Source organism: Oryzias latipes, chromosome 21 (assembly GCF_002234675.1).
Source record: "Oryzias latipes chromosome 21, ASM223467v1".
Taxonomy (NCBI): domain Eukaryota; kingdom Metazoa; phylum Chordata; class Actinopteri; order Beloniformes; family Adrianichthyidae; genus Oryzias; species Oryzias latipes.
The window spans coordinates 27,767,057-27,787,164 of NC_019879.2; the positions used below are offsets into that span (position 1 = coordinate 27,767,057).

General features: G+C 42.3%; 1 protein-coding gene across 1 annotated transcript in view; it reads left to right on the forward strand.

Moving 5' to 3' along the window:
* Positions 1–15,044: 15,044 nt before the first annotated feature.
* The window catches only part of LOC101169574 (contactin-associated protein-like 5), a 156,565-nt gene continuing 151,501 nt past the window's right edge, over positions 15,045–20,108 (forward strand). Inside the window, exon 1 of the mRNA XM_011489979.3 lies at positions 15,045–15,863. Within this exon, the coding sequence (XP_011488281.1) occupies positions 15,806–15,863 (58 nt within the window). The 5' untranslated portion in view covers positions 15,045–15,805. The remainder of the gene's footprint in view (positions 15,864–20,108) is intronic.

Here is a 20,108-nt window from a genome sequence, read left to right on the forward strand (position 1 = left end):
GTGGTCGTGCGTTTTGTACAGATGGACTTAAAAACTTTTGATGCGAAGCGTGAATGCAGGAGTTTTGAACATAGAAACCCGTTGCTTGCTTGGGCTTTACTTATCCTACATTTTAGGGTAAGTATAAAACCATTTACCACCAGAAAATACTCAGTGCTGTTGCTTTTAACAGAAACTCTACTTTCTTCCCTTTCTATGTCACAGTTCATCGTTCCCGGTCTAGTTTCCGTTGCACTGTTACTGATACTCTGCTAAGAGGCTTTGAATCATCTGGATTACAAGAACAAATCTGATGGTAAACTGAGTTATTTACTAATCATCAAGTCACAAGGATGTCAGGTGACAGAAAGACAGCAGCTGGACAACACTTTAATAATTACTGACTGGTTTCATTCAGATGGTACCTCCCCATTTGTCTGATCTGCCAACTCAATTAAGTCGGTGTCAGGCTTTGGCAATCATGCAGCATCTGCTACACGTTCAGGTCAGACGTTTGTTTCTTTTTCCCCACCAAATTTTTGTTTTTCTTCATTTAATGTCACTCAAATTGGTTAACAGCCTTTATGAGCAAATCTGACTCAGCTTCATTCAGTTTAGAGTTAGCTCCATGTTCGTAGCCTCACGTTGTCTGTCAGATAACGTACACATAACCCAGTCAGGACCTCTGAAATTGCAGCGGCGACCTTATTTAAAGGGTGTTGATGTGTTGTGTTGTTTGTCAGTGTTTTGTGAAAACAACAGACTGAATCGTCCAGAAAACGTGTGTGAGAACAAATGTTTGCAGCTCAGGGTTCTTCACAGCTGCTTCAGGCATTTTCTTGCTCCACTCACACGCCAATGTCGTTGTTGGGATTCATGACGGTTCATCTTCTCCAGCGGCTTTGGAAGCTATGATTGTTTACTTTACTCCGGAGTCAGAATAAAGCTGAGCGTGCCTTTCTAGTTTGTTTTTGTTTAAGTTTACACCGCCTAGACAGAGCAGCCATTGGCTACATTAGCTAAAGTCAAACCACTGCAAAGAATTGATTATTTTACTTTTGGCAAATGAAAAGTTTAAGTCTGTGCAAGAATTATTGGAGCAAGAATTTCATATTTGTTTAGTTTCAATCTTATATAACAAAACCTCCTAAGGTGAAATGATGTTCTCCACATGAGTGCACATTTATACTTCTGTATGTCGTCTGAGTTTTCTTTGTCAGTTTTGGCCCTGCAGTGGACTGACCAGACATCCAGGTTATGGCCGCTCATCCAAATGATAGGCTCCAGCAACCACTGGGAAGAGGTAAAAAGGTTTGGAAAATGAATAAGTGGGTGGATGGACGGACGGACGGATGGATGGATAAGTGGGTGAATAGATGGACAGATGAATGGAGACATAGATGGATTAATAGGTGGATGGAAAATGAATGGATGGATGAAAGGTTTGGTGCTTTGATGGTTAAATATATGGGTGGGTGGATTGATTAATAGATGTATAGAATTTGGATGGATTAATAAATAATAAAACATATTTAGTAATAAATAAATAAATCAATAATCAAATGGATGAATGGAAAATAGATGGATGGACAAACGTGGTAGACGGATGGATGGTTTAATAGATGGATTAATGGAGGATGAGTGGATAAATTGATGGAAGGGGTCATTTGTTTCGTTTACTGTAAATATCTAAAACACATTTCAGCTCCAGAACTTTGCATGTTTTGAAACTGTGCTAAACAGTTTTGTTGATTTTCCTGTTATTGGTTTAATTTCTTTATTACTTTTATTTTTTTTACTATTTAATTATCACTGAAATGAACAGAAAGAATTTAAGAATCTTTGAAAACTTTGCTTTAGATTTACGGTGAGCGATAAACCGGATGGGGGATTGGGAATGGACCAGGTTGACCAGCCATCAGTAGCTGGGATAGGCTCCAGCAACACTTTTACTCTGAAAAGCTTTTGCCGTTCTAACTTTGGCGTGAAAGCAGCAGCTCCTCCTTCCTCCTATTTCTGATGTCTGAACTCTGGATCTTCCCGTTTCCCTCCTGACTCTCTGAACGCTGGAGGCCGTCTTACCAACTGCAGCCCCCCCCCATCCATCTTAACCCCACACTTTGATTCGATGCCTTTAATAAAAGATGACGTTTCTGCTCCTCGCCTCATTTCTCGTGTCTTTGCTCCCTGACTTCCACTTATCTCACAAAAACATTAGTCTTTTGTCCGGCCGGCGGGATGAATGAAGGCCTCGTCTGCACTCAAACATGGATCATAGCAGCAGAGCGGCTGATTACATTCAGACAACACAAGCGTCTCGGCGATCCGCAGGGTCAGAAATCTGATGGAAGGTGACGCCGGCGGCCTGTTTCTGTCGGAGGTGGTCCAGCTGGAAAGTCCCACAGAAGACTGTGACTCCGTCAGAAGGAGCTCCAGCTCGGCGGGAGAGGAGGGGCCCCTAAAGGGAGGAGCAGCGAGCATCCACCGGGCAGCGATGATGGACGTTCTCACACCTTCACATGACCCCAGACGGAACAACGTTGAGCTTGGAAAACAGGTCCGCATCACTCTGACACAGTTCACCAATGGACACAGCAGCAGCAGCAGCTCTGTGGAGGCGCCCCTGCATAACATCTGAGGCTTTCCGCTCAAAAACCATCAACTTCTGCTTAAAAAGTCCCGCTCTCCTGCCGGTTGGAGCTTTAAGTTCTCAAATGTTTGTTTGGCTTTCTCATTTCTCCGCTTGTTTTTCATGCAGGAACACGAACTGAAGCTGAAAGATGTCACCCGCTGATGAGGTCTGTGCACAAAATATTGCATCAGCTGAAGGCTTATTTCTGCATAAAAAATAAAAAATAAATCCTGTTTTTCCCTTCAACTGTAACCCACGGCAACGCACTAAAAAGGTGTAATAAAGGTGCAAGGAATCAGAAACTGGGAAAGCAATGCTCAAATGATTTTTTAGTGATTGATGATCTTAAGATGATGAAATTAGGTTAAAAGACGTGAAAAAAAGTTCAAAATGCTTAAGAATTATGAAAAAATGCAAACAGGTAAAGAGGTTGAAGAGAAGAAAAAACCTCAGCAGTCCTCGAAATGTGGAATCCAGGAGTGCAGAACAAGTTGGACAGGAAAACAGTGATTGATTATTTCCCATCAGCGAGTCAGAAAAGGCCTTTTCCTGGTGGCGTTTTCCCCACTGCGGGCTTCCGTAACCCGGGATGAGCTGCAGAGATGCGACCCGATTACGGAGCCGTGGAGGAGTAAACACGTGAAGCTGCAGCAGAAAATTGTTCCTTGTTTGGTGTTTGGAGGTAATTGGAAAGCTCCGGAGCCCGGCAGCGAGATTTAGATTTGTGCAGGAAGTGCGAGTCAGCCGCTGCTTTAACGCATGCAGCCGGCGACAAGGTGCGGCTGTGATTTATGGGGTCAGCAGCCGGAGAGACGTGGACGCTCTGATCTTATGCACAAACAGCTGATTGCTGGGGGAGGTTTTATTCTCCTCTTCCTGCTGAAAGACGCTCCCGGGTGTCCGTCTGCTTTCCCTCCATTCTGCTCGGTTTGCTTCACTTCTCGCCGTGTTGTTTGATTAGTGGCTTCTCTCTCCTGAAGTTTCTCAGGCAGGAAAAAGTCTGAACTTTCCGATAAGCCTCTGAGGCCGAGACTGTCGATATTGTTTCTACTGAAGAATGAAATGAAAAGATTCATCAGGAAACTCGTGTCAATACGAGAAGTGGAGTCTGAAATCATTTCATCTGAGCCGCTGGAGCCTCGGAGTCGGTTCTGAGGAGCCGTGCGGTGAAATGAAGACGACTTCCTGATTTCAATGGAAGCATGAAGGAAAGGAATTGGATTTTCTCCTGAACAATGAAGGCGATGGGAACAGTGGAACGCCGTGAAAGAGGAAACTCGTCTCATAATCCGTGCAATTAAAACGAAGAGTCACATGGCGGGTTTTTGCCTCGTTCAGCTAGTCTTCACGTCACGACTTGGAGCGCTGGGCCTCTCAGCGGATCATTTAGGAACAATGACTTCAAGGGTGTTTCATTTACAAAGTCTAACTCAGTTCTAGGATATCAGAACAAAGAGAATCCAACTGCTTCTCTGCAGCTTTGGAGCACGTGGCAGAGTCGAGACAACACGGGTTCTCCTCTGTGAGAACACGGGTTCTCCTTCGTGAGAGCTCAGGTTCCCCTCCATGAGCAGACTGATCACCTGGCGTGACACCTCTCTGATAGCAGAGCGACAGCCTGAATTCTCCTCTGGCTCTGCCTCTGTGGAGAGTTTAATTTGAGAAACAGATTATCTTCCCGCCAATGATGGATGAACCGCTGTTTTCCGATGCAAAGAGGTCTGGAGCGGCTCCGTTGACGGCGTCCTTGAGGTGGAGTTCTGCCTCACAATCACAGAGCGACTGAGCAGAAAACAGGAGGAAGCTGAGATCAATCTGCAGAGTTCAAGGCTTCACATCCTCTTCCAGTCAGAGCCGGCCGGCTGCTCCTTCCCGATGATTCTCGTGGAGATTTGTGGAACAGTTTCCGTCTGTGGCTTCAGGCGGAAGCGCAAAAGAGCAGAACGGTCTAGATAACCAAAATTCTTAAAAATCCTCAAATAAAAAGCAGTTTTTAATTCTTTCCCGTGTCTGACTGCAGCTCACATCTTTATGACGATGTCTGTCTTTAAACAATCGAGTCTGGAGGAGTTCAAATACAGGAAACTGACCAAAAAATGAAAAGAAAATCTCAGCCTGTAAAAGTAAAGAAAGTGTCTCCTTCTGTGCAAAATGCATCTGTAGCTTTTACCAGAGATGTCCTGAAGGTTTGACGATGAAGTTATCAACACTTGAGGATCCACTTGGATTAAAACAAGTGTTTGTAGTTTTTAACATTTGTGGCTTTTTTCTCATGATGGAGGAAAGATAGAAAGAATATGAAGCTTCAGATGACATTTCTGAGTATCAGCAAAGGCATCATGGGAAATGAGGCTGGGTTGACGCCCTGCCAACCGTCCCACCCACAGCCCAGAAGGCAAATTTCTGATGAAGTCCTGCCGCTTTGCAGAAACTATGTCCTAGAAAATGACACGGGTTTTTCCAATATTTTTTTGGGGCTAAAAACGGCATCAGCGTCGTAAAAAAAAAAAAATGAAAACAGATCAAAAGATGATCTGAGTGGGTCTGGAAGTAAAGTTTTAGCCGTCCTGTTAAAATGAATCTTTTGTGACGGTTGACGCCTGTAGGGTGAGGCTCTGGCATGAATGCGGATTCTAATAATCAGGGCTGTTTTTGCAGTCTTTTAAGAATTGTTAATGGTCTATTTTATATGATTATGTGAGTTCTTTTACCCGGCTTCGTGACAGCTGTGAGACCAGTAAACCTTTGTGTTCAGTTATACGACCAGTTTGCCTGAAAGGTGCACCTGTCTTTAATACATCGCTGATATACGGAAGCACTTGTAACAAACGTATCGTCCAAAAGTGTTAAACTGCTTTAAAGAACTCAATAACAAACTGTTTAGTAAGAAAAGCTTTTATTGTAGGACCTTAGGAGAGCAAACGCTCAAAAAATAAACAAAAAGACATTATTCACAAGTTTCTAGTCCTGAAATGTTTGGTCAAAATATATATTTTATTGTCATAAAGCTTTATTAAACTATTCCAAACAACTCATGTCGACACAATCACAATTAGTGTCTGTATTCCTAATGCAAAATAACTGCAAAGAGAATTTTTGGACCTGATAGAAGGCTTTAGATCTAAATATATAAAGAAATATAAACCTCTTTGAGGTTGAACCTCAGCTTCAAGTTTCAAGTTCAAATCCACATCTTTGATATTTACCTTAAAAAAGATTTCAGGGACAAATTCTATAAAGGACACATCCCTCCCATACCGTCCCACAACCATTTGCAGGTAAACCACACCCATTTGCAGGTAAAACACACCCATTAGCAGGTAAAACACACCCATTTGCAGGTAAAACACACCCATTTGCAGGTAAAACACACCCATTTGCAGGTAAACCACACCCATTTGCAGGTAAAACACACCCATTAGCAGGTACACCACACCCATTTGAAGGTAAGCCGCACCCATTTGCAGGTAAACCACACCCATTTGCAGGTAAACCACATCCATTTGCAGGTAAAACACACCCATTTGCAGGTAAAACACACCCATTTGCAGGTACACCACACCCATTTGCAGGTACACCACACCCATTTGCAGGTAAAACACACCCATTTGCAGGTAAAACACACCCATTTGCAGGTACACCACACCCATTTGAAGGTAAGCCGCACCCATTTGCAGGTAAAACACACCCATTTGCAGGTAAAACACACCCATTTGCAGGTAAAACACACCCATTTGCAGGTAAACCACACCCATTTGCAGGTAAAACACACCCATTTGCAGGTAAAACACACCCATTTGCAGGTAAACCACACCCATTTGCAGGTAAAACACACCCATTTGCAGGTAAAACACACCCATTTGCAGGTAAAACACACCCATTTGCAGGTAAAACACACCCATTTGCAGGTAAACCACACCCATTTGCAGGTAAACCACACCCATTTGAAGATAAAACAGCCATTTGAAGGTAAACCACACCCAAACTCTAATATTCAAAGTAAACCACACCCATAGAGTCATCTTTAAAGAAGACCACACCCACACTACCCCCCCCCCCCCCCCCCGTCTGAGTAAGCAAAAGACAAAATATTTTTTTGCCTTTCAATGTTTCATTCAAAAAATCACGTTTAAATTAAATTCACTTTGGTGTGATCACAATTAATGGCCCCCTCAGAACATTAAAGCCCCTGAATTTACCCATAATTCCTTTTTCTTCTTTGCTGCAATGGTTTGCCTGGGATCCTGTCAAACATGTCTGCATGACACCAGCAACTATTTTCCTTTTAGTTACCTTTTTTTTGTTATTACAGAGGCTGTTGTCCGAGCTCGTGCAGTTTTTACCGTTAGGCCTTTTTTTTTTCGTGACGTTAACAAACTGCTGCTGCGGTGAATCCCTGAAATCTTCATCACGGAGTTTCGTTTTCTGGTAGTTTGACCGGCACTCCCTCCTCTGCTCTGCTTTCCTCTCTACGTATCTGCATGACCTGATATTTGTGAAACACATCGTCTTACAGTTTGAGCTTTTATGGCTGACATTTGAGATCAAACTTTTATTGATTTTTCAGTTTCAGTGTCAGTTTCTGTTTTTTTATTTCAAACACAAAACAAAGGAAAAATCAACACAGCGGGTTAAAAGACATACAACAATACAGTGAGCTTGAAAAGGAGTAGGTTGAAGAGAAATCTTGTCTGCTCCCACCCCTTTTTACAAAACCTGATGATGTGCGTATTCAACACGCGTATTACTATTTACAGATGGGTACATAACATTCACGGCACAATTCTGCCCGGCAACTGTGCTAAAGTGACAGGCCTTAAACAGTGCTATTAGTGACTTCTTGTAGGTTTTTTTGAATACATGTAAACTTTGGTTTGTTTTATACGACGGAGTATTAGGGCCACCAAAAAAAAAAATTAGAGCCATCAAAAAAAAAAAAAAAAAAAAAATTACGAGATTTTATCTCGTAAATTTAGGAGATAAAAACTCGTAAATTTACGACTTTTTATCTCATAAATTTACGACTTAAAATCTCATAAATTTACGAGAAAAAAGTCGTAGATTAAGGAAAAAACACCGAAGTTGTCCGTTTATCGGAACCTAGCTTGAAGATGAAGTATGTGGAGCCTTTTGTGAAGCTTCATTTCCGGATTATTATAGGTTTAAAACAAAGAGATTCTGAACCTTTTGGCGACTCAAAATCAGATTATTTTCCGTGTAGCAGTCTTTCCGGGGTTCAGTGTCAGTAAAGCGGAGTTTAATATGTAAAATAAGGAGCTCAGAGACACGTTTGGGTGCAGATGATCGCTGCAGCCTTTATTTTCCTTTTCATTCACATAACCTGAAGTTCATTTGTCTCATTACGTCATGAACCTGTCATCCCAACACCAATGCGGAAGTAAACAGTGTTACAAACGCCCCCTCCTGCAGATGAAATGTCCCGTTTCAGCATAAAACAATAAAGAGGAATGAAAATAGTGTTTTATATTAGCTTTGGAACGTTGAAAATGCCAAAAAAAGTGCTCCTCCTTTTGTGTGACGGAAGCGTCACACAGACGTAGAGTCTTGTCTTTGGTGGAGAAAGGATTCAAGCGAACAGCTGCAGGGACACCGACGACGGCTTCATCGGGCTGCAGAGATCCTGCAAACCAACCATCAATAAATAAAACTTTAATGAATCGTAAATCAAACAAATGACCTTCCAGACATTTGGAACGTTATCAATAAACATTCAGCTCACCTGTTCAACAAAGTTTACTCGGTCTTCTCTGCGGCTGCACGGCGTTCACCTGCTGCTCTGCATGCTAACTTCCACTGTAATCTCCTAAAATTACGAGTTTTTTTCTCCTAAATTTACGAGTTTTTATCTCCTAAATTTACGAGATAAAATCTCGTAATTTTACTTTTTTTTTTTTGGTGGCTCTAAATTTTTTTTTTTTTTTGGTGGCCCTAATACTCCGTCGTAGTTTTAAACCTTCATCCAATCCGTTCCATAAATCCACACCACAATTAGACAAACACATTTACTTTTTTGTTGTTTGAATGCACTGTTTTTTGAAACTCAGTTTTTTTCTTAGATTGTAACTCCCGTCTCTGTCTTTGAACATTTGCTGTGAGTTTATTGGCAGTAAGCTGTATCTGGCTTTGTACATGACGAGAGCTGTTTTCAGTGTCATTAGATCCTGTCATGATACGACGAGAGTTCAGAGTGACCCAAATGCTGGAACCCAAAAGTAGACTCGGACAACGGGGTAAGTTTAGTTTGATTTTATATAGCAAAGGGTGAGTAATGGCTTTTCTCCAGAGGAGGCGTGGCAGCAGGATTCCAGAGCGAGACAGTGAGAGACCGGGCAGAGAACAGCGACCAGGTGATTTCCAGAGGTGATTCTTCCTGAGACAGAGACGAGAGGAGCAATGAGTAACTTGAAGCATTGACAACAAACAGGAACAGGAACATGAGCAGACCAGACTAAGCACCATGGGAGGAACAACGAACTGGCGTCGAGTGGAGGTCCAGGTGCTCCTTAAGAGGGTAACGGCGATAATGAGGTGAGTGGTGGCAGCTGGTCGCGTCAGGAACAGAGCAGGCGGGGGAGGGGAGAGTAGCTGGCAGAGGCACCATGACAGATCCCATATTTTTAATAAACCCGACTTTAAAAACAGAGCATTTGAATGTGACCCACAGTCCACTCCATGAACAATTCCAAAAGCTTTTTTTTTGTAATTTAAACAAACACAGTAGTATTTCCCCAATTTCTACACTGTACTGTAAATATGGTAGTATTATGGATCAATATACTAGTAAACGTGCTTTGTGAGTGAGAGTATGGCGCGTTTTTTCCAACACTGCTTTGCTTTTAGTAATTTTAGCTCTGAAATCCTTTATTTGTGGTTTCCAGTTAATTTTGTCGTCCAGAATTACTCCAAGGAACTTGATTTCAGACACTCTTTCCAGAACATGGTTATCAATGGCAACTTTTATTTCTAAATCTGCAGGGATGTCGCGATTTCTAACAAATAAAAATTACAAATAAAATATCTGGAAAATCACCAACAACATGCTCAAAACAGACCAAGAACAGAAGCGGAAAATGCTGAACTGCTGACGAGGCCTCTCGAAGACGGTGCGGTTGCTGAGGCAGTTCTCAGGCTGGACACACTTTGGAGCCGAAAGTGAAATCCAGCCGGAGCGCCGGGAATTAACTGACAGCGAGTAAAGGAACAATATGTGTCAGAGCCGTGGGGAAAAACCGGAGAAAACACAAAAAAGCCAAGAGAGCTTCTTCTGAAAAGTCTGTCTGCTCGGCTTGTTCCTGTTGGAGTCGCAGGATTCAGAGGAAGCTGTTACATCTAATTTTAACCGAGCGCTGTATGTTTGCCGTATTTATAGATTTGCCTTCGAGGCTATGTTTTCATTTCATCCTAATATTGCACTTTTTGATGGAAACTCTCCAAAATACGCCGTGGCAGCACGGTTCTTCGCTCTGATGGCAGAGAAAATAAAAAAGAAGTCAAATTTGATGCTTTCTGCTTTTTAGCTTATGGAAATCTTTATAGTTTTGTATGTAAATTATAAGACAGTTTTATTTATTCTGATAAAACTCATTCCTGTGCGGAAATGCTCTGGTCTTTTAGAGATTTCTATACATTTTGCAGAACTCTCGGATCCTCCAGTTTAAAGAAAAGAGAAAGATTTCCAACTTTTCCATCCTAAAACACTTAGATTTTTCATTTGAATAAAAATTCTTGTTTAGTTTTTATCTAATTGTTTATTCTGTCTGGGTTTAAACGTATTTTAATGAACATGAAATGAACAACAATCAGATATTCAGCGTGTTTTTACTTCTCTCTTTTAATTCAAATGGCTCAGCTCTTGAAATGTAATTTAACTCATTGGAATTGTTGGATTTATTTCAACTTTTCAAAAATATTTTTTAACTTTTCTGTCTTTTTTTGAGTTTGAATGTTTTTTATTCACATGTTTTCAAAGTCCCACTCCGATCTCTTTAGATCTATTTTCATATGATGATGTCATTTTTTGACAAAATCAGCAAATCTGTGTCGTTTTCTGGGACAAAGTTTCTGCAGAGCGGCAGGAGTTCATTAGAAATTCCCCTCCGAGTTGTGGGCGGGACCTTTTTTAAGCCTTTTCCCCTCATTTCCCATCATCCATCTGACTGTTTTCAGCTCAATTCTTTTCCGTCTGGCCCTGATTCACAACAATCGGAATGAAGAAATACTCAGATATTCAGATTTTTAGACATATTGACATCCTCCATCATCAGAGCAATGCTACAAGAACACGTTAAACCAGAAATACCATTTTCATTGGCATGCGTCTTCATCGCTGTCACTGCTCAGCCTTTCCACTTCCTCACTGTTCTCACAGATTTCTCAGCTCCTCAGATTTGAACAGGAGAGCGAACATTTTTAGCTTCGTGTCTGTGAGCGCTCCTCAGGATGACGCCATTGAAACAAACAAACCAAAGGAGTTTGTTCCACGCTCAGCAGAGGATTCCTAATCGATCCCGACGACACCGACTCCCAACAGTTTCAGTGCCGATCAACATCCAGCTCTGAGCAGCAGATTATCTGGGCGGGATGAGCAATCAGGCACGTCTGAAAAAAAGACTGAGTGACCACAAATTGGCCGCCAACTTCGGCTGTCGGAGAATCTCCCAGCCAAGTCAGAGAGAGAACAGACTGACTCAAGTCTGCCAACGCAGCCTGCATGCAGCCACGAGGACTTTCGAGAAAAACACAGAAAGCTGGTTCTGGGAGCACAAAGAATCCCTGACATACCAGAGAAGCAGTGCATTGTGGGAGAAATCCTCTGCCTAACTCATGCATTTTGTAAGGAGCGTGTTGAAAAGCTTTTTCATCCATTTTCTAAACCTGCTCTGTCCTGTTGAGGGTTGCTGGAGCCTTTCCCAGCCGCCGGGCGCAGGGGTAGACAACACCTTCTGGCCTCATCATCTACACGTAAACAAGCAGGAAGAGGTGAACTTTCACTCTATCACTGTATCACGACCGTCAACACATAGGTAGCCCTTTCCTCCGCTGCTGCAGAGCGAGGTCAGTGCAGCCTCTGTAGACGTTACCATGACAACAGGACACATCAATAGTCCGCTTTTTGTGAAAAACGATTGAAATGTAAAAAAAACAACACAAATAATTGATTGAATATCTATTTCTTTCAGCAGAGACCATATGGAGCAGGTGTCTGGCATAAGAAAAATAGACTTCACAGAAGCAACAGACCGACGCGATCAGGCCTCATTGATTCAGAATAACGTACGCCTCATTATCCCTTGCATAATAGATAACGGTCACAGATTCAAAATTATATTCAACTCGGTAAAAAACATTACATGCTAATTTTTCTGTAACTGATCGCGAATAATGGGATAATTTGACACCCCTAAAAGTATATCATGAATCAAAAAGAGGATTATCAAGAAAATGTTTAAAAAATTCATATTCACACTTCAATAATAATAAATGGTAATCTTGTTCAGACGTACCAACCACAGACACAAAAGTTTTTTATTTCAGTAATGGATGGTTTACAACGGATTATTAGGGAATTTAGCCAATCACAATCAAGAAATTTTAGTCACCATTTTTATTAATTATTTTAAATGTAAAACGCAGCCCCCATTTTGGCCCCAGACTTTACACATTATACAGTCTATGGTAACTATTGACCCCTCCCCCCCTTGCTTATTTTTGCTAATCCATTTTCTTTTCACGGTATATGTATTTTTTTTTTTTTTTTTTGGTGGTAAAACGTATGCGTTATAAACAGACCAATCAGATGCCTTAATAAAAGTAGGTGGAGCCTGCTGGCCCCCACATCCAACATTCAATCCGTTTCATGTGGCCCGCTTTCAAGTGGTAGGGGTGTGGCCTTCCAACATGCTCACTCCTGATTGGTGAGAGTGGTTGCCATAGAAACGTACACCGACTCTAAACAATCACTGCTCACTGATGACTTCTGGCTTCAACATGGCGGCGTCCATGTGGCAAAAGAATGGCGCCTGAATTGACTTCCTTTGGATGCGGCCGGACGTAAACTGTTTTATGTTGATGATGTCACACTAACTCAGTCCTGTTCTCATTTACCGTCAATGCATTTACGTCTGTCTTCATGTTTTGAGTCCATTTCTGCTTGTTTGTTTGTCCTCCTTCTATGAAGATGTTGAACAAAAACGTTTTTTTCTGTGTTTTCTTCTGTATCTCAGACAAGTCCAGCTGTTCTCCTCCCAGTTAAAACCTCAACCTGCTTCTGGTTCTACATCTGTCACACCTTCGTGTCTCACTTCTGTGTCTATTCAAGTGAGAAAAGAAAATCCACCTATTCAGCTTTAAATTTCAAAGGACTTAATCACAATAATCGTATCGGCAGAGCCGGAGCCTCAATTATTTGATTGCGTCTGATATTACAGGCGAATGCCGTTGTCACGGTAACGGGAAAGTGTTCAGACGCAGACGGGCCGCTGCCCCTCGTGGTTGTGTGCGGATCCCGTGGAACGCGTCTCATTTATCAGGCGTCATCCTCCAGGCTGGAGGACCGTCGGAAATCTGCGTCAGGAAGCGGAGGAGAGGGGGGAGCACGGGGAGCGTGCTGGTGTCTAAAGTCTCCCCCAGGAAGGATCTTTGACAGAAAGGCTCACGGCCCATAAGGCCCATTCCTCTGATATCAAATATGAACTCCGGTGTGTCTATTTGTGAAGGTTGGAGATCATGTCCATCATGTCGTGCGGCTTTAAACACACAGTTTTTTAAATCTATGGCTAAAATGTTGTCATCTCCAGCCACCTGAATGTTGTGTAGTTACTACACACATAGGGTTGTGTTGTGATTGACATTATATGTTCTTGTTAGGAGTGATTAGAAACAGAATAGTTAGAAACTCCCTTTTTACATTTTATTATACTAACTTTTACCTTTTATCACATTAATGGCTTAAACTCGATTCACTATGTATTATCATCGCAAAATTATATTACACTCCAGACAGAGCACAACCAAGACTATTGTCTCGCAAACATTCCTTTAACATCTTCCTTTTTCATCTTTGTGTGTTCTGGTGTATGCGTTCTGGCAAATGTCTGTGATAATCCCAGAGAGATCTGACACTTTAGGTGCTCTGACCTTCGAACATCTAGCCTGCAACAGTCTGTGGGTGGGTTTTTCACACCATGATCCATCGAATGAGGTTCTGAATATGCAAATGCAAAGTATATATGTCAACCCTTTTTCTGAACTCCTTTGTTCGGACTTTGAATGCACCGTGTTCATCTGTCTGTAACCCTGCGTACAAATCTGTGGTCTTTGTGCGGAGTAAACCTAAAAAAGATAAGTTACTGTCTCTGAGTCATTATTCATTATTTCTGTGTGCAAGAAACTGACGGGGTTACGAACCTAATAATATTAAATACAGTCCTTTCAAGAGAATCCAGTTTCTTCACAGTTCTCTATAACGCTTTGACTCTGGAGCTTCAGCTTCGATGTTTGCATTCGATGGACGACCCAAACCCTTCAATCGTTTACGGAATTAACGAAATTCCAACGGATTCTGAAGCGGGGAAGAGCGGCTTCCCGCCGACATGCATCACTGAAGTGTTGACGCACCAATTTGTGGCCATTTGCAACACTTTGCGTAACATTACAATGTCGTTACTTGCAAAAACAGTTGAGGAGTCATGTGAGGGTTGAAAGTGTGCAATGAACGCACGCCGTGGAAGCCTGAACTGTCCGACGAGCTTCTGTGATCTTTATTCAATCCAGTTGGAGATTTGGATTTTTCTCTCTAATGTCATTTAGACTAAAGCTGACTTTAGCTTTCAGGGAAAAATAGGTTAGACGTCTAAAAGTCCATGAAGAGTCGCTGCTGTGCTTAGTGTTGCTGAGTTTATAGTCCTTTGTAGATGATTTTATGAACAAATGAACAATACGTATTTTTGTATTTTAAAGTTTGTTTAGTGAAATAATTACAGAAAAAGTTGTAAACGGAAAAAAAGACATTTACTATTTGTAGGATTTATAAATTTAAAACAAATCAATGTATTCACATATTACATACATTTGAAAATATTGAATACATTTGATTTATTACATTGTCATCTGATTGAATTTCCTACATTGGCTAGAATTTTAATCAGATTAAATCAAGCTGATTGTCATCTTGATTTAATCTATTTTTAGACCTTTTTTCAGGAGTCATTTGTGGGTTTTAATCACATATTTCTCATAAATTGTTATCATTTATCATAAAAAATTTAACTGATAATTATCTGAGTTAATTAATAAGAAAAATGTAACCAAATGTTTGACTTGTTGTCTATGCATATTATTCGGTAAAGAAGTGGTGTTGGTGGTAAAATAGATGTTTAATGGAGAAAGTTAAAAATATTAAAAAGGACAGATTTGAATATATAAACTTTATTGCATTTCACTGATTTTGAGCAGTTAGTGAGTCTGAGTGGTTTTACCAAAACACAGAAATATGATATTTTAAAAGTAAAAATCTCTTTTTTTCTGTGTTGCATTAATACTTGATTTGTTTTCTTCGTTTGTGATTTAGAATTGAATGTCTTAGCTTCCTAATCAATAACTAATTTTGGGGGAAACATGACAAATTCAGTGTATTTTTTTAGATAATTAAACAAGGAGAGAAAAAATATAACTTTTTAAAAATGATTTTCACAAATTTTTTCAGGAAAAAGGGACTCTGAAGGAGATGAGCCTAATAAAAGGGCGTGGCCGGACAGGTGATGGAGGTCAGGTGGGCGTGTCCAAACGTTCTGGAGCTCCTCAGAGATGTTTGAATTTCAGGATGACTCCTGTCTGCGCTGTTGGTCTCTTCCTGGTTCCATGTGGACCAAACCACAGCCGGTTCGCCATTAGAACCCTCCGCCCAGCGCTGTCCTTCGGTTCGAGTGAGGCACGCGGCACCTCGCGCTCCGCGGACCTTTGTTCTGTTCTCCGGCTGTGACTGACTGGGCAGCGCGCGCGCCTTTGACGGTGCAAACAGTCAAGAGGAGGAGGAGGGCTGCTCCTCGCGGGGAGGAGGGGAGGGCGTGCCGTCGTGGGAGAGGTCCACTCCACAGCGTCAGACTCCTGGTGTCCCTCCAAGCCGGAGGAGCGGGAGGACGGTGCGCTCTGCTTCCCTCTGCGGACCGAACGAAGATGCTCGCCCCGCCGCTGCTGCTGCTGCTCCTCGGCGGAGCGTCGGCCGCCTCTCACCGTGAGTACCGCGCGCGCGCTCTCCCGGCACCTGCTGCTGGTTGTTCGGCTTCACCGGGATGAGGAAGGGAAGTTTGATCGGGCAGAGGACGAACAGGCTCCAGGTGCGGCGGTCTCGTGCGCTGATGTGAGCGCGCGCGCATGGAAAAAGTCGCACGCGCAACCCTCTTCGTGGATTTACTGCAACAACTTGACGCAGAACTGAGAGGTTCTGAGTGCAGATCATCTGGGTTTTTTTGTGTCTGTGTGTGTCTCTGTGTGTGTCCCGGAATCGAACCTGCTCCCGCTAAAATAAATAGAATAAAAATAAAAGTCGGGTTGTGGCTGCGTGAACTCCGCGTGCCGCGCAACCATCCGATCTGTGACCTTGAGTTCATGAATCATGCGTGGCAGAAGTCCGTCACAGCGGGAGACGCAGCTGCCGCAGCTCCGCCGGAACGACCGGGGTCCGGGCGGGAGCAGGGACGCGCTTCCTCCGCATCTTCCCAACTTGTGTGTGTGTGCGCGTGCGCGTGTGCATGACAATCACACACAGCTTATGAGAATGACAACATTAGGATGGACGGAGGCGGGAATGTTCCCATAGGTTCTATGGAGAGAACATCATTGAGGTGTCTCCTGCCTGAGATCTGCTGTGAATCCTGGTTCTGATCAGGAAGTTGTTGCTGAACTGGAAAAACCACTAAGGAGAACCTTCAGATTAGGAGTCTCTGCTTCTGTTTAGGGTTTGTTCTCTGACGCTTCGCTTCTGTGATCTTTATTCATTCCAGTTGGAGATTTGGCCTTTTCTCTCTATTGTAATTAAAACTCAAATATAAATATGGACAAGACCAATTGACAGTTTATTACTTTTGATCATTTGTTGTGTTCGGTGGTAGAAGGGCGCCCCCTTGTGTGTAACGGTCATGAGTTTGAACAGGGAGTTAGGCTAAAACCGTTTGTTTCCCTGCTCCGTCTGATCCCGTGGTGAGTTTTCCACATATCGGAAACAGTAATATTCTTCTTTTTGCCCAACATCTCATTTGTGTTTTAGCTCCAAGTTTCTAAGTCTAAAAGACTCAACGAAGTTTGGCTCTTCTTTGTTCGCGCTTTGTTCCCCTCAATTGATCCTAACAGCTGTTTGATGGTTTGCATTTTTCTTTTTTAAAACTTCTTATCTTGGCTCAATCCGTGTTCTTGTTCTGTGTTCTAATGTAATTTCTGATAATGGGATTAGATCAGAGGATAATCAATACAACAAGATTTCTGTGTGTCTGCATGTTCGCTGATGACACAACGCTCTCCGTTACTGTCACTTTTTGCCTCTTAAGGGGAACGATTTCTTATTTTTCCTATTTAGTCCATATAATTCCTTCCTATTCTTGATCATTTCAAATCTTACCCATATATATAAATATTTTTTAGACCATAAAAATCAACAGCACTCTCTATAATCTGATGTCGTTATGTCTTACTTTTGGTTTTGTTTACTGACTTTGAACCAATGTTCTGTGGTACACGGTGCTCCTAAAACGGTCCCATTGTTTCAGAAAGATTTTCGTAAACTAAAAAGCTGCACTAAGTAATGGATTGTTGGGGCATTGTGGGTACTGTAGTCTAGAGCATGGCAGAGTACTGTACTTCAACATAATGAACTGAAAAAGTATTGTTTTGTATTTTATGTGTTCCAACGGAATAATGTTGAAAGTAATTGTCAACGTTTTCCTTTCACATGAAGTACGGCACAGTTCACTAGTAAAACTTCCCATCAACTCCTCTGACCAATCCCCTACCGCTTGACACCTTTTAGCTTTTGGGTAGTGTAGTCATGTCTCATTATCTGACTCTTTTGTTTCTCTTAATGCGCTCTACAATCCTGGGTGCCATATGGTCTAAAACTACAGTGGATTGTTTTAATCCTCCTTGAACTGATGGACAGTTTTATGAAACGGTTACCGTCATCCTGTTAGCTCATCTATATTTAATCAAATTAAGCTCCATCTCTGGGTTATGAACCGCTGGCTGTAAAGTCTGCTGTCATTAAACCATTACTTTAAAAGCCCACGCCTGATCTGCAGGTTTGGAATAACATCAGGTCAGTTTTCTTCATAAAATCATCGTAAAACATGGAAAACACACGTTTTTATAGAAGGGTTTTCAGGTCATAAGTTCTTTCAAACCTCTGAAGAAATCTTTGTTTCTCTGTTTGTGACAGTTATTTGAACTGCTTTAGATCACATCTAGCATGCTAATATCTGTGTGTATATTCTTGTTATGGTGTTCTCCAGGGTTTTGTTTTAATGTTTGCTTCTCTGTTGGTCACTTCGCCTCGTGTTCCATCCAATCGGCTGTTTTTCTCAATACTTTTGGTCAAATTTGGCCTCAGTTAGATGTGAAGAACACGAAAGTACATTCTAAAGACCCACTCTGATGAAAAATATGTATTTGGTGTTTTTTAACATGTTCCTGTGGCATTTTGCTGATGATGGGCGTGTAGAAAATTAGGTTGGGGGGTGTGAGGAGCTGTAAGCTAGCGGGAGAGAGCGTAAACGGAGTGCTCTCAGCAGTGGAGAAGGGAAGAGGGGGTGGGGTTGCTCTGCACCAACAGTCTCACCCACAATCTAGACGGGAATTCCTACTGAACTCCTGTTTCTCTGCAGAAATTATGTCCTTAAAAAAGGACAAAGGTTTTTTCGATTTTTGGCAGAAGAACGGCATAATCATAACTAAAAGACTACGGCAACGCTTTCAAAACAGATCAAAAGATGATCGGAGTACGTCTTTACATTTTCTTGTTACCAACTTGAGCCACAATGTTGAGACTTCACCCATAAGGTGTCCTCTCGGTTAAGAATCACTCGTCTTTGGACCTGTTTTCAACGGTTTCTCAAGTTAGTTTCATGAAGCGGGAAAATAAAAAAATGTGCTTCAACTTTGTGAGAAAAGATCCTATAAAGTGAAGCTGACATTCAGCGAGAAAGGAGCATCAAGGAGGAAGTTGTGGTCATGGGAGAGCCAAAAACGGCCGACATGGTTTCCTAACGGATCTGTTCTGCCCGCAACTTCCCGCTCTGGGTGTGGGTTTGTGTTAAAGCTGGTTACGTTCAGGTTAGACAGTCGGTTAGCTGAGCTGGACTGACAGCCTGTCAAACATGCTCTGAAATGGGTCTTGACGTGAAACGGCGAGAAGCTGCGGAAGGTCAAAGGGCCGTTCTCATATTTACCGTGGGAGGAGAGGAGGAGGCGGCAGCCATTTCCTCTGAGAGGCTCCTCCGCCGTCCTCCTCAGACCTCAGCGGATCTCCGGCGGGCGTCTGTGTTTTTCCCAGTGTGGCTTCTCCAGTAATTGCATCAGAGAAGGTGTTGAGAAATGTTGTGGAGTAGGAGCGTCCGTTATCAGCTGTTGGCTGTTGTTGTTGGACGCCGCCTCATTGACCACAGCTGAGCTTTATCTGGACAGCAGCAGACCGCAGGAGGCTCTCCAGCAGCACTATCAGTAATAGGAAGATGGAACCGATTGGCCACGTTAACATGCAGCAGCAGTCTGAGGCCTCCGCTACCCCGCCGCCGCCTCAGATACCTACCCTGATCCCGCCGCTCCTGTTTGTGTCTTGACGGCCGTCTCGGTTCACTTTCAGATTTTTCTCTCACTGAGTTGATGCACGAGTGTTTGGAGTTGATTCAGACATAACAGACCTTTTTAAATATAGTTGAATAATCTGGACTGAACTGGATTCTGGAATATTTGGAATGACTTGGATTAAAACCGTCGCCGGATTCTTTCTTTTTGTCTTGCGTCTTGAAACAACCTTGGTTGTGAATTTATAAATAAACTGATTTGTGAGATGAAATGAGCTCCTCCTCTCTGGAGTCTCTGAAGTTTTCAGACCAGTCAACAGCAGCATTTTCCCTTTAGATCTGTGACCCGATGTCCCAAGAATCCCTTCTCAGCGGATTTACTGGCTGGATTTTGTTAAACGGGCAGCTTTGCAATCGATTTTCCATCGACAAATTAGAAACATGAGGAATTTTGGCTCTGTGCACTTTAAACTTGGGGGAGCAGATATTAATAGATGAGTTGAAGGCACACCGTTGAGGTTAATAAATCACTCATTTGTGTCTATAGTTGGATGTTTAAAAGGCAGCTGGAAATGGCACAACTTAATAGAAAATACCCAAAGAAATCAAATATTCTCTGCTGATGTAAATATGTCTGAAATTAAGATGCTAGGATTTAAAAAGACTTCACTTTGCGGAAACAACCGTCT